At 42.2% G+C, this 13,944-nt stretch overlaps 1 protein-coding gene across 1 annotated transcript; it reads left to right on the plus strand.

Moving 5' to 3' along the window:
- The first annotated feature begins 558 nt into the window (after positions 1-558).
- On the plus strand, positions 559-11,305 carry IGF2 (insulin like growth factor 2). The gene is made up of 3 exons (XM_056851094.1): positions 559-717; positions 10,022-10,188; positions 11,038-11,305. The coding sequence occupies exons 1-3, from the start codon at positions 564-566 to the stop codon at positions 11,275-11,277; spliced, it is 561 nt and encodes a 186-aa protein (XP_056707072.1). The 5' UTR covers positions 559-563; the 3' UTR covers positions 11,278-11,305.
- The last annotated feature ends 2,639 nt before the right edge of the window (positions 11,306-13,944 follow it).

Consider the following 13,944-nt stretch of genomic DNA (forward strand, 5'->3'; position numbering starts at 1 on the left):
GCGGGGTTTGGGGAAGGAAGGGACTTCAATGCCATATAGTCCAATGGTCAAAGCGGCCATTTTCTCCAGGTGGACTTATCTCTATTAACTGGAGATCAGTTGTAATAGCAGATCTCCAGCTAGTACCTGGAGGTCGCCAACCCTACCCTCTGAGCTGAAGTATATGCTAGACCTCCTTGTAGAAACGCTGCTTTACAGCGGCATTCTCAGGAACTCCCTTAAAAGTCACTTGTGGTACCCCAAGTATTCTGCTTTGCTGCTGTATTGTTTCATAGCAGACTGGGTAATACATAGGGTTTCCAGGTCCCTCTTCGCCACTGGCGGGAGATTTTGGGGGTGAAGCCTGAGGAGGGTGGGGTTTGGGGAGGGGAGGGACTTCAATGCCATAGAGTTCAATTGCCAAAGCGGCCATTTTTCTCCAGGTGATCTGATCTCTATCGGCTGGAGATCAGTTGAATTAGCAGGAGATCTCCTTCTACTACCTGGCAGGTGGCAACCCTAGTAATACAGGAGAAACAATTTAATTCTTTCTTTTTTTTTAACCTATCTTTTAGGTGCAGAAAATGTGCACTTCGAAGCGGATACTACTGCTAGCACTCACCTTCTTGGCATACGTGGTTGATTCTGCCTCTGCGTATAGCCATGCTGAGACCCTCTGTGGTGGAGAATTGGTGGACACACTGCAGTTTGTCTGTGGGGACAGAGGATTTTATTTTAGTAAGTATCTTGCACTTGAAAGGAAGTGAGCATTAGCTCTTTCCTGTAAAACATGGACCATGTACAGCTGTCATGATAATACTTGGCATTTATGAGGTGCATTTCAAGTTTTGAAAAGTATTTTTCACATTATCTCAGCAGACGTCATGACAGCCCTGTAAGGTAGACCAGTTATATTAACATTATAGACTGAGGCTGAGCTAAGTCAATTACATTGTGAGCCATACTTGAGGTGATTGTAACGCTATGCGATTAGGACATTTTAAGCTGTTTTCCCTCTATAGAAAAATGGTGAGAGGCCTTCTAGCAATGTGTTCATAGGTGATAGACGAACCACAGGGAAGTTGAAATGGGATTGTAAATCAGCCTTTATGCAGAGTTGTCAATCAACTGCCTGTCATTCACACATGGACACCAAGAATCGGGGAAAGGCTCTGTTTTAAATAGTGTGTGTGAACTTGGTCTGTTCTTTTAGTGAGTCAGGTGTATACTTCTGTGAAAGCACAGCTTCATGAAAGTCACCGTCACTCTTCTCCCTAGTTTGGATAATGCATTTTTGGAGCTTGATAGCATGTAAACAGAGGTTTCTGAAACATGCATGGTTTAATAGAAATAATCAACTGGAAATGAGGTAACAATTTCCGCAGACAAGTACGGTGCATCCCCCTTAAATTTCTATTCCTAATTGATTAAGAAACAATATAATTTAGCACCTAGTTAAGTTTTTTGAAGCACAAGAGAGCAAATCGAACTTTGAAATGCCACTTTCTAAATCTCCGAGTGCAATCTTGAATAAATCAAATGCCCGCCTTGTAAAAACACACAAAAAATCAATGAGCTCTCTCTTTTTAGCTTAATATTTGCATTAGGTTTCTTCTTGGAACATGTCTCTTAGGGCGAAAACACATGGTCGCTTTAGCCTCCTTTATTCCGTTTCAGCCAGGATTCAGCCAGGATCGAACGCATGCATTTCGCTGAACGTTCGTTCGATCCTGGCTGAATCCTGGCTGAAACAGAATAAAGGAGGCTGAAGCGACCGTGCGTTTTCGCCCTTAGAAGCACAAGACATTGAGAAACAACCCTATGTAGATCTAAACTGTTGGTATCTTAGTCTGCTTCCTGTTACTTCAAAATTTTATGGAGTGTCATCTTGCATCACATCAGTGGTATTTTTAAAACAGCATTTTAAAAATTTCATGGTATTTTTAAAATAGATACCAATTAGCCTAATTCAGCCGGCTGGTTTTCATTCTGGGTACAGTCACCTGGAAGTGCAGCTACATTTCTTTGGCCACACATCTTAAAACTGATAGGGAAAATGTTTGTTGCTCCTGCCTTTCCTGTCTTTTGCTACCAAACTTCAGTTACCTTCTATAGCAGACCTGGAATGGGGGGGGAGTGTTTATTTGATAACTTCCAAAATGTGAGCTAGCATTTAACTGAGCCACATTTTCTTGCTTAGTTCTTTATTAGTAATGAGAACAAACAAAGATGATATATTATTTATACTATTTTTTTATCTCTTCCCTCCCTGCTAAGAGCTCGGGGGCAGTGTATAAAATCCCTGCAAGCTAATGGGTGGTCCAAGGTCACTTGTTGAAGTTCATGGTAGAGTATAGGTTTTTGAACCGTGGTCTCAGTCCTAAGTCAGCTACTATACCATGGGAAACTGACTGCCACCCATTTATCCAGTGTCCATCTTAGACATGATACTAAGATCTAACATTCTGTTTAGTCAACCCCCACATTGAACCATCATCAACCAAAAGGGAGAGTGCGGCCGAGAAATCAGAAGGAGATTGAGACTGGGAAGGGCAGCCATGAAGGAGCTAGAAAAGATTCTGAAGTGTGTCCCTGGCCACCAAGATTAGGTTAATTCATGCCATCATATTCCCTATTACTGTGTATGGGTGTGAAAGCTGGGGAATGAAGAAAGCTGACAAGAAGAAAGTAGACTCCTTTGAAATGTGGTGTTGGAGGAGAGTGTTACAGATACCGTGGACTGCCCCCCCCAAAAAAACCAAATCAGTGGGTTATAGATCAAATCAAGCCTGAACTGACCCTAGAACAAGAGTGGGGAACCTTTTTTCCGCCAAGGGCCATTTGGATATTTATAACATCATTCGTGGGCCATACAAAATTATCAACTTAAAAATTAGCCGACCAAGTCCCAAGCAGGCAGCTGCCCCAGATGACACCTCACTGCGTGGGCAAGCAGGCAGAAATCCAACCAGTGGCACACTCGCCCACCTGGTGGCACAGGATTGTCTGTTGCACCAGCTGGCATAGCGGTCTAGCCGCACGCCAGAGTTGCTCCTTCTCCACATGGATTCTACAGCCAGCTCCTGTTACCTCTGCCTACAGAGATGAAATGAGGACGCTGGCTAAGAACTCCCCCCCTACGCATTCTGGCCCTGCCCCCTTTAACCCCTCCATTGTTGCCACTGTAGTTCTCCTGTAGTTCCACTGTAGTTCTCCCAGTTCTCCTGTAGTACTGAGTTAATATGTTTCTCCATGGCTCGGGTGGGAAAGGGTTAATACAGTTTCTTGGGCGGTCCTAGCAGCTCCAGAGCTAACAACTCTTCTGCAAGGGGTAAAAAAGGTTCCTTTTCTCTGCAAAACAAACTCAATCTGCCTTGAATACAGGCTATTCCTGTCTGCAGGAGGGGGCAGATCATCAGTTTTAGATCCTTTTGAGCTAGAGATCTGCCAGGACCCACGAAGGGCCAGACCAAATGATTTTGTGGGCCTGACGTTCCCCACCCCTGCCCAAGAAGCTAAAATGACTAAACGGAGGCTATCGTATTTTGGTCATATTATGAGAAGGCAAGAGTCACTAGAAAAGACAGTCATGCTAGGAAAAGTTGAAGACAGCAGGAAAAGAGGAAGACCCAACGAGATGGATTGACTCTATAAAGGAAGCCACAGCCCTCAATTTGCAAGACCTGAGCAAGGCTGTCAAAGATAGGACATTTTGGAGGATGCTGATTCATAGGGTCACCATGAGTCCGAAGCAACTTGACGGCACTTAACACACACACACACACACACACACTGAACAGGGAATGTAGAATCTTATAGTCAGAATCTTGTCAGAACTTGGAAGCTAAGCAGGGTTGGTACTTGGATGGGAGACCACCAAGGAAGATTCTGCAGAGGAAGGCAATGGCAAACCAGCTCTATCACTTGCCTTAAAAACCCTATGGGGTCGCCATAAGTTGGCTGTGACTCGACAACACTTTACATACATGCGCAACACAGAGTGAAAGAGACTCTTGTTTTACATATTTGATACAAAACTATTTCATCTCCAAAGTCTGGCACGTTGCCTTTTCTGCCTCTGTGCTTCTGAATCATTTGGTACTGGAAATGACAACAGGAAAGATTAACAAATAAATTCTCCACGGGTGCAAAGAGGGTGTGTTTATCATTAGCATTGCATCTTAAGAGCACTGAAGGTAGTGGTTAATTTCCAAAAAGATGCAATGCTAATGATAAACACACCCTCTTTGCACCCATGGAGAATTTATTTGTTAATCTTCCTAAAAGCTGAACTCTCTCTGATCTGAAGACCTTGGCCCCTAATCCTAATGAGCAGTGGTTACTCAGTAGTGAGGGCAATGTGTTCAGCATAAGCAAGGCGATCTCCAGTTGTTTCATCTTTATGGGGTGAAAGCCGGGAATGAAAACAGATTCCAGGATCACGCTTTTAACAAAAGGGGTGTTTTCTGCGTTCATATTGTTTTCTGTAACAATCAGCTTTGAAATTACTAGTTTTTTGCAACTTTGAGTAAAAAATAATTCTGACTGCTTAAGTCCAATTAGTCTACTGTGCTAGGAGGCTGGAGAATATGTTGGGAGTGCCTATGTTCAACACAACACACACAAAGTCTCCCAAAGGCAAGCAGTCACTAGATCATTGACAGCTGCATAACTCATGATCATATCCATGAACATCAGACCTGATACCTTCCTCGTGTAGACAGTCTAATGATTCTCATTCTGAAAATATTTTTAGAAGGGTAGTTTCTTCTTAGGCCCTTTAATCTTTCCAGTTATGACTAGGCTTACCAGGTTGCTCCGGCGGGAGGTTTTTAGGGTGGAGATGAGCGAGATCACGGCCGCACCGATGTGATCGCGGCACATCGCAATGGAGCCTTTACTGCTCAACCTGGGAGTTTGAGTGGTAAACGGCCCCTTGGGATGCTGCGCTTCTGGGTGCAAACCGGAAGTGTCATGGCGGCTCAGGCAGGCGCGCATGCATGCATTGCCCACCGACCCTCAGTTAGTCGGCGGGCAGCCAGGTGGATTGGCGGGGGTTTGCCCAACACCACCTGGCACTTGGCAACCCTAGTTATGACCAATACCACCGAAGGTCAAGACCCTAGCTTGAAGCAATTTATCATAGCCCCATTGAAATCAGATTAACAACTCGGCTCTCAGATGCTGGTTATTTTTTATATGGGGGGATCTGGTGGCATTATTGAAGAGAGCTAAAATGACTGCGGTGTAGGAGGCAGTTAATGTACAACAACACCAATTAATGTTTATCCTAAACCACTTTTGCAAAAAAAAAAAAAAAAAAAAACAAGGTTACTTGCACCTGTGCAAAAGGATTGAGAGGGAAAAAATCTTAGATGAGAAATTGTCATTGTTGGGCTTCTCGCAGGATATGTTATTAGATCTTGGGGCAACTGAAGCTTTCACCAAACTTAAGTGCATTAAAGAGCTTGATTGTAACAGCACTACTTTTCGTGCTCACCACGTTAGTTCATCTCAGTTTTTTGGAATACCACCACCACGTGGTTTGCCTTCTTATACTTATTATCTGACAACTCCTCATCTTTCTAGAGCTGTCTGTTTAGCTAGACTGAATGTTAACTTCTCTATGGTTATGCAGGGCAGGATTCTTAATATACCATACCCAGACAGGACCTGTCCTTGTTCTTCTGGCTCTACTGATTTATCAGCTCATACCCTCTTGAAATACTGCTTTTATGAGGAACTTCGATCACATTATCTCTCCCCTTTTAACATATAAATCTAATGCCTCTATCCCTGACATAATGCCTTTTTTTTATTAAGTGACAGGGATCCCAAGGCTACATTGTCAGTGGCAAGATTTATTTCAGTCCTTATATCCCTCAAACATTAGATTGATGTTGCTCAAGATCAATGGATCAAGGAGCTTCTAAGGGACAAAGGAAAGGAAAAGGATGGAGAGAAATATTGCAGAAGTAACATCTTCTGTTGCTTTTATGCTCATCACCATGGGCATGAAATGCAGGAAAGGGAGTGGCATTGAAGGGCACATGAGCCAAGGAGGAATGCATTATTCCAGACTGGACGGGGCAAAGCTTCTATTCAAAAACGGTTAAAATATTGGACCTGGCTCTGTCTTTCTGGATGAGGAAGAGATGAAGGGTTTGATGCGGAGGGGGGCGGGAGAGAAAGAGGCATCTGATTTCTTTGTAAACAACAGCTCCTCTTTCTTCCTTCCCAACAGCTGATAAGAACGTAGCGCTTTCCAGCCACTTATGCTGACCAAGCACATTCTCTCTCTGCATCCCTCAGAATAATACTAGGAAAAAGAGAGGGGTGGGGAGGGGGAAGAGAAGCTATTTTGGGGGAGGGGTTTGGAACAATGGCTGCTGCTGCCCAGCCATCTGACAAAGGCCTTCTTGTTGATGCCCACATTCCTGTGACAGGGGAAGAGCAGATTGTTTACACCCAAGGTCTTCTTCCACTTGGCTTGGCGCTTGATTGATCGGGCAGAATCGGTGGCGAGGGGTGTGCGAGGGAAGGGGGCACAGGCTTTGGAACATTTTGCAGGCATTCAGACGGGTGTCACAAATAGCCCTGCATGCTACGGACATCCACCTCCTCACTTCCTCAGCACACACATGGGTATTTGCAGGACTGAGTAACCTCGGGCAACAGTATGAAAAGGCAGTTTGCAGTTCCTGTTGGGGGGCGGCGGGGAGGAAGCGCCACGGAAAGAGGAACTGTTCAAGAATCTGCGTCTCGCTGCTGTGTCCAAATGTTATGTCCTTTCCCCTAGAATAGGATGCAGGGGGTGGGTGTGCTGGTGAACATGACCCCTGAGCCTTCTCTTGAGGGGAAGTTCAAAAGACAGAGGACGGGTTCAAATGGAGGTGCCTGGTGTCGTTTATTGGCCAAAATGAGCCTGGCTGATATCATCTGGATAGGAGGCGACCTGCAGGGCTCCTACGTCTGCCATGCCAATAGTGAAAGATCTCTTGATGTTGATTGAAGTGAAGCTAAAATGGGCAGGCAGTGTGTGCATTCTGTAAAAGATGTCACCTGTGCTCTTATGAGAACCTTCAAACCTCTCCTCAGCCAGGTGGTATCAGGCCGGTCTGTGATATGAAAATAATAATACCTTAAAGGGCTGCCAAAAGGATTACTGAGAGTTTGAACACTTACATATGCTATAAAAATGTTCAGCATTATTGCTGTGTGTGCCAACTGTAGTGTACCTTCTGCAATGGCATTGTCCTTAGTTAAACAGAATCCAGATATAGTTTGTATGTGACTTGCATCACAGGCTAAATTGTTAGGAATATTCCCATCCTGACATGAATTCACAAACAAATTACGTATTTATATAACTCAGAATTGTTCTTCGGCCGCTGTTTCCAGATAGGGTTGCCAGGTCCCTCTTTGCCACCGGCGGGAGATTTTTGAGGTGGCGCCTGAGGGGTTTGGGGAGGGGAGGGACTTCAATGCCACAGAGTCCGATTGCCAAAGTGGCCCTTTTCTCCAGAACTGATTTCCATCGGCTGGAGATCAGTTGTAATAGCAGGAGACCACCAGCTAGTACCTGGCGGTTATCAACCCTATTTCCAGAGGTAACTTCTATAATGGAATACTTCTAGTTTGTTTTCCTGGGAACATCTCTGATAGAAGGCTGGTTTTAATTTTGGACACATTCAAGTCTGTATCCATTTGTGTAATTAGAAATAGTGGTACCAGTCTTGAAAGGGAAACAGATGGTGATGACTGACCTAGAAAAGTATAGTCATTTCAGAGAGGGAAGGTAGAAATATCCATAACACAGGGATTTCTTAGATTTTCCTGGGGTTTTATCTAGCAGTCGCTCTTGGAACAAGTATGCCTCCGAAATACACTCCAAAGCCTAATGTTCTGTTAAGCATAATTTCTAGGGTTGCCAACCTCCAGGTGGTGGCTGGAGATCTCCTGCTATTACATCTGATCTCCAGGCGACAGATCAGCTCTCCTGGAGAAAATGGCTGTTTTGGCATTGAAGTCCCTCCCCTCTCCATACCCCATTCTCCTCAGGCTCCACCCCCAAAATCTCTAGGTATTTCCCAACCCGGAGCTGGCAACCCTAATCGTCTCTCAGTATGATGGTACTTGTGTTAGAAGTGTGTGCACAGGCTTCATTTTTCTCCACTAGCACAGCATGCAATCTCCTGAAGGGGGTCAGGATAACAGGACAGAGCCTGAGAAGGCTATAAAAGAATACAAATATAGCCAATGTAATGATTGCCCCTTAACTAGTAACAGAATAAGTGCTTAGCAGCTCTTAATGTGCATGACTTCGTGAGATTTATCAGCTGGCTGTCAAGCTATATATTTCAGTAGCGCTCATTACTAATATTTTGCTGTTAAAACACATTAAAATGAAAGTATATTTGCATGTAATAATTGGTATTTGACAGTCTTTTCTAGAACAGGCCTGCATGCAGCAAATCAAACATAATTACAATGTTCAGACACAAAGTATTACAGGTTTGGTCTAGAATATTCAGTTTTGCACTCACACACACACACATTAAGGTCGCCAGCTCTGGGTTGGGAAATACCTGGAGATTTTGAGGGTGGAGCCTGAGGAGGGTGGGATTTGGGGAAGGGGGTGGACGTCAGCGGGGCATAATGCCATAGAATCTACCTTCCACGGCAGCCATTTTCTTCAGATGAACTGATCTCTGTCGCCTGGGTATTGGTTGAAATAGCGGGAGATCTCCAGCCACCACCTGGGGCTTGGAGCAACCCAAAACAGCACTATAACACTATAAAGCAAATAAGTGAATTTTATAAAGTGCAAAGTGAATAAATATATACAGCATATACAAAGGGAGTACAAACAGATACAAAATTTACACTAACAATCCAATAAATATGACTTATCAAGAGGATGCCAAAGATCCTAATTCAACAGGTAAGTTCAAGTATTCAACCAATTAAGGTATCATTTGATATTAGAATTTTTTGAGTCTTTCAAATTCTTTTTAGGTTGCAGTTATTGGAACAAAGCCACAGGAAAAAGATGTCAGACGTGTCGTCTAGATCGGGACCACATTTCGCATATGGCTTCTTCGGTGACCTGTATCTATGTATCACAAATGCATGTATTCAACTAATAAATCAACATTTATAATATACATTAAAACATTATTTAATAATAAAAAGACTATGCCAGCATAAATATTCTTACCAATAATAAATATATGTATAAGTGCCTTAGTAGGTGTTGTCTCCCTATGAGACAACACCTACTAAGGCACTTATACATATATTTATTATTGGTAAGAATATTTATGCTGGCATAGACTTTTTATTATTAAATAATGTTTTAATGTATATTATAAATGTTGATTTATTAGTTGAATACATGCATTTGTGATACACAGATACAGGTCACCGAAGAAGCCATATGCGAAACGTGGTCCCTATCTAGACGACACGTCTGACATCTTTTCCTGTGGCTTTGTTCCAATAACTGCAACCTAAAAAGAATTTGAAAGACTCAAAAAATTCTAATATCAAATGATACCTTAATTGGTTGAATACTTGAACTTACCTGTTGAATTAGGATCTTTGGCATCCTCTTGATAAGTCATATTTATTGGATTGTTAGTGTAAATTTTGTATCTGTTTGTACTCCCTTTGTATATGCTGTATATATTTATTCACTTTGCACTTTATAAAATTCACTTATTTGCTTTATAGTGTTATAGTGCTGTTTTGGGTTGCTCCAATTATCCTTACAGCACTGAGCCTTCTTTTCTTGTGGTTTACCACCTGGGGCTTGGCAACACTAACCCTTACCCACACGCTTTTAATTCTGGATTGTCCACACTACTTTATAAAATGTTAATACTGCATGTAGAATTTTCCAAAATTTGCTGCGATAAACCTGTTTAATGGGCCAAATAACGAAAAAGAAAAAAATTGTAGTAAAATATGATGCCTACCGAAAAATGCAGTCAACTTGAGTCCCAAGTTTTTTTTTCCTAACATGACTGTACCATTACAGGTCGGCCGGTGGGCAGAAACCGAGGCCGGCTCAACCGTGGCATAGTAGAGGAGTGCTGTTTCCGGAGCTGCGATCTTAATCTCTTGGAAACTTACTGTGCAAAATCTGTCAAATCGGAGCGGGACCTCTCATCATCTTCTCTTGTAGTCTTACCAGCACTAAACAAGGTAAGATAGGATCTAAGTAATAGGATGCATTTTGAAAAACAAAACGCCACGAGGCAACAGGACCCTTATCCCCAGCTTCTGCTGATTTTGCAGTTATGGCTAAACACCACTTCACGAGCCGTATACAGGTTTTTAACTCTCAAACCTCTATTTAAAAAAAAAAAAAAACCTCTGGAAATTGGGATCAACAGTTCAATAGCTTACAAAAATGGAAGAATAATTGGGTGGCCTCTTGCATCTCTGTTGGTAGCTAGAAAGTTGAATTGGAAGTGCAGCCTAATCCTGCCCTTACTTGGAAGTAGGCATTGCTGAAAGTGGGACTTATACCCCAAGTTAAGTTCAACATAGGCCTCTCATCCATTAAAGAAGATTATCATCTGATACTTGCACTGTGTTGCTTGCCTTTGCTTCTGTCACACTGGGTGAGTTTGTGAAAATTAACTCTGTTCAACTACTGTTGTTGAGGAAAGGATAGTTTGTGTTACGCAATAGCCAATATGTTTCTCTTGTCAGAAACAAGCTATTTCGACCAATCTCCAGGCGACAGAGATCAGCTCACCTGTATTTGTAAAACTGCTGAATAAGAAACAGACACAAGATACAATAGTATAAGAAGAAAATTTCATGGTCAACAAAGTAGTTGACTTTTTGGTTAGTTAAGAAACAAATTCTGTGGAACATATTTGAGTCAGCAAGAATTTTTCAGCCATGTGCCTTCTTGTCGGAGAGAATCGTTTGAGTTCACAGCCAAACGTTGGTCAGATTTCATAGCAACGGATTACTCTATCGGATGAAGGGTCTTACTGTGTTTCTCTTCTTCCCTTTCTCCTTCTCCTCGTTTCCCCTCAGGATACCTTTCAGAAGCCTTCTCATACTAAGTACTCCAAATACGACATATGGCAGAAGAAAAGCTCGCAGCGCCTTCAAAGGGGGCTCCCCAACATCCTCCGTGCCCGCAGGTATCGATGGCAGACCGAAGGACTGCAGGAATCGGAGGAATCCAAGGCCCATCGTCCCTTGGTTGTCCTCCCCACCCAGATGCCTCTTGTAGTGCAAGCCACCTCAGAAACGACAGGCACCCAGAAGTGAACTGTGACAATTAGCAAAATGGATTCTTAATTTTGTTTTTCAGTCTTACGGGAGGCGTTCCCCGGCTTGGCCCCACCCTTTTATCTCTCCCAGACCAGGGCAGAGGGGGGGGAGGGAAAATGCCCTTTTACACCAAGGAGCAACAACCAAGGGGCACTGTAACACCAAACAACTGACATAGAAAGAACAGGATTACAACGTTGTCAGCAGCAGCATTTCTGTGGCATTGTCCTTAATTTTTTTTAAAAAAAACCTTCTACTTGTCGGTTTTCTTCATTTCCTACCCAGTTTTACAGCCTTTACTTTAAAAGGACCATTAAGGCACTTGAACTATTTAAGATTGGGCCACTGCCTTTCAACCCATGTTCCAAACACAGAAGAGCACGCGAAGATAATGAAATCGAAAGAAGCCCAATGTTGGGTGGGGACATCTGAGGGTTTTAAATTCTGGCCTCATTTCCAATCTTTTTTTTTTTTTTTAAAGTATCAGAACCACAGTATGTTTTGGAGGGGTTTTTGCACGTTTTAAGAACCAGAGGAGAAATGAGGCCCACTACCTTTTTGTTGTTGTCGTTTAATTACACAATTCCAAATGTATTTGCACCTTTAAAATCACCGAGGAAGTGAGAGAAAGAAGAAAGTGTGAACACAGGTTCACTTTAATGGAGGAGACGTCTGCGTTGCACATTTCCCACGGATGTAGTTGAATATATAAAATATATATTATATATAACTTTTTTTTTGGCAGAAAAGCACTATTTTTAATGGGACCATTTTTGTGTAGTAACTGAAGAGGGGTTGTAATGTTTAAATGTTGTTATGGTGCTAATGAAAGTTGGAAGAGGGGAAACAAAACCCAGAAAATCACAAGAGGGCGGGGCGGGAAGGACAAGATCTCGAACACTGAACTTGAAATTTTTAGCTTTTCGTTTTAGGAAAGTGTGATACATGTGTTCTTTTTTTTTTTTCTCTTCTGAAATATAGCTTGGTCATGACCATATGAGCTAATTGCCTTTCACTCATATACACAATACGCACGCACATGCAGAAATACATAAATACAACTATATACGTTTTAAATCAACATTTTTTTTCCTTTAAGTCGCTCACACCGTCCTTGGTATCCAGAATTGGAAGCATGCCTATTGCAAAGGCGTGTGCTGTGTGAGTAATCTCATTCTATTTCATGGAACTATTCACTGTACATAGAGCAGCCGTTGGCCTTTGCCGGGTGAGGGTCCGCATCCTTTCACCAATAGCAGTCCTTTTCGGTCTCCCTCTGCCACCTTCTCTCTGAGCTGATGCTGTCTTTTTTTTAAAGTGAGAATTTACAGGTTTCAAATGAGGCAAGAATATACATGGTGGTTGCTGGAATGAGCTTCCTCGGGATGAGTAGCTCAAATTGGTTGACCATCTCATTATTTTGCTGCTTTTATTTTATTTCCTTGTCAAAAAGGGAAGGGACAGTTCTGAGGGTCATCTTATGGTAGCAACAACAGGTCATCTATTTAATACAAATGAAACATCCTGCTTCCGCCCACCCCCAGAGGAAGGAAAAGGGTAGAGTGGTGTCTTGCACATTAAAGTTCCAGAAGGGAAGGACGATAATAATGTTGCAAATCTAGAGGAAGGTTGGTCATCTTCATTGCCTCAGTTCCCAAGATGGAAGAGAGGTTTAAAAACTCCTTACTCCATCCTTTGGGGTGCAAAACCAAGAAATCTGAGCTGTTATATCAGGGATGGGAACGGTTAAAAGCCAATTCTGTTTGATGCTCAGGAATAATGAGGGGGGAGGGGCAGGAGGTGATAAAAATGATACATAATCACCTGTCTGTAAGAAGAGGGGAACCAATGCCCCCATCATATATACTCAATTGCTTAGAGAAAGGGGGACATTAATCAGTTCTGTACCTGCTTTGCCTTATATATCCAAACATTTAAAAGAACATTAAGACTACTTGAACTGTATTTTTTAAATAAGGGGTTGGTTTTTTTTTTTTATGTGTCCATTTTTTAATTGTTAACTTGCAATTTTGAGCCATGAAGCCGTTGGGGGTTTACTTTTCCATGGCCCTGCAATATACAACTAAGCCCCAATCAACTAAAATGTATGGTGTGGTAGAACATAAAGAATGAGATAACCTTCTTCAAGATATAATTGATGAAACAGCAAAGGGAATTTATATATTGCCTGGGCTCAGTTTTGTAATATTATTAGCAGAGCTGACCCTGATATTTGCAAAGTATGTGCTTGCTTTGAGCTTATGGAATATTAATCAAAGTTGATGGAGTATCCATACAGTTAAGTATACCCTTAAGTGCTTGTCAACTGGGGGAAATCTCAATAGCTAATAACTTTTGAGGAGTGGAATGCTCAACAAAGAACAAGTATATGCTTGTAAATTTGACTTTGGAATGTTTGCATCTTGGAAGTTGGTTCAATGTCCTTCTAGCTGTTTCAGAAAACCTGAGTTCGTGGTTCTCTTTTTTTTCAGTTTGTGTAATCACTTACCTAAATGCCAGATAGAAACAATAGTTTTACTGTAAGTACCTTTTGGTTACATTGTGCATGAAAAGTTAAACAAATAGAGAGTCAAGGCCAAATTAATCAGAATGTTAGGTCCAGAGTTAGGCCCATACTTGAGGTATGTTTTTGATTCAAGAGAG

This window comes from Euleptes europaea, chromosome 6, assembly GCF_029931775.1.
Source record: "Euleptes europaea isolate rEulEur1 chromosome 6, rEulEur1.hap1, whole genome shotgun sequence".
NCBI lineage: Eukaryota > Metazoa > Chordata > Lepidosauria > Squamata > Sphaerodactylidae > Euleptes > Euleptes europaea.

Bases quoted from the DNA above. Each gene is read 5' to 3' on its own strand.
- IGF2 (XM_056851094.1), top strand. From the start codon at position 564: ATGTGCACTTCGAAGCGGATACTACTGCTAGCACTCACCTTCTTGGCA. The intron at 718-10,021 runs GTAAGTATCTTG...GTACCATTACAG, and splicing joins GGACAGAGGATTTTATTTTA to GTCGGCCGGTGGGCAGAAAC. The intron at 10,189-11,037 runs GTAAGATAGGAT...GTTTCCCCTCAG, and splicing joins TCTTACCAGCACTAAACAAG to GATACCTTTCAGAAGCCTTC.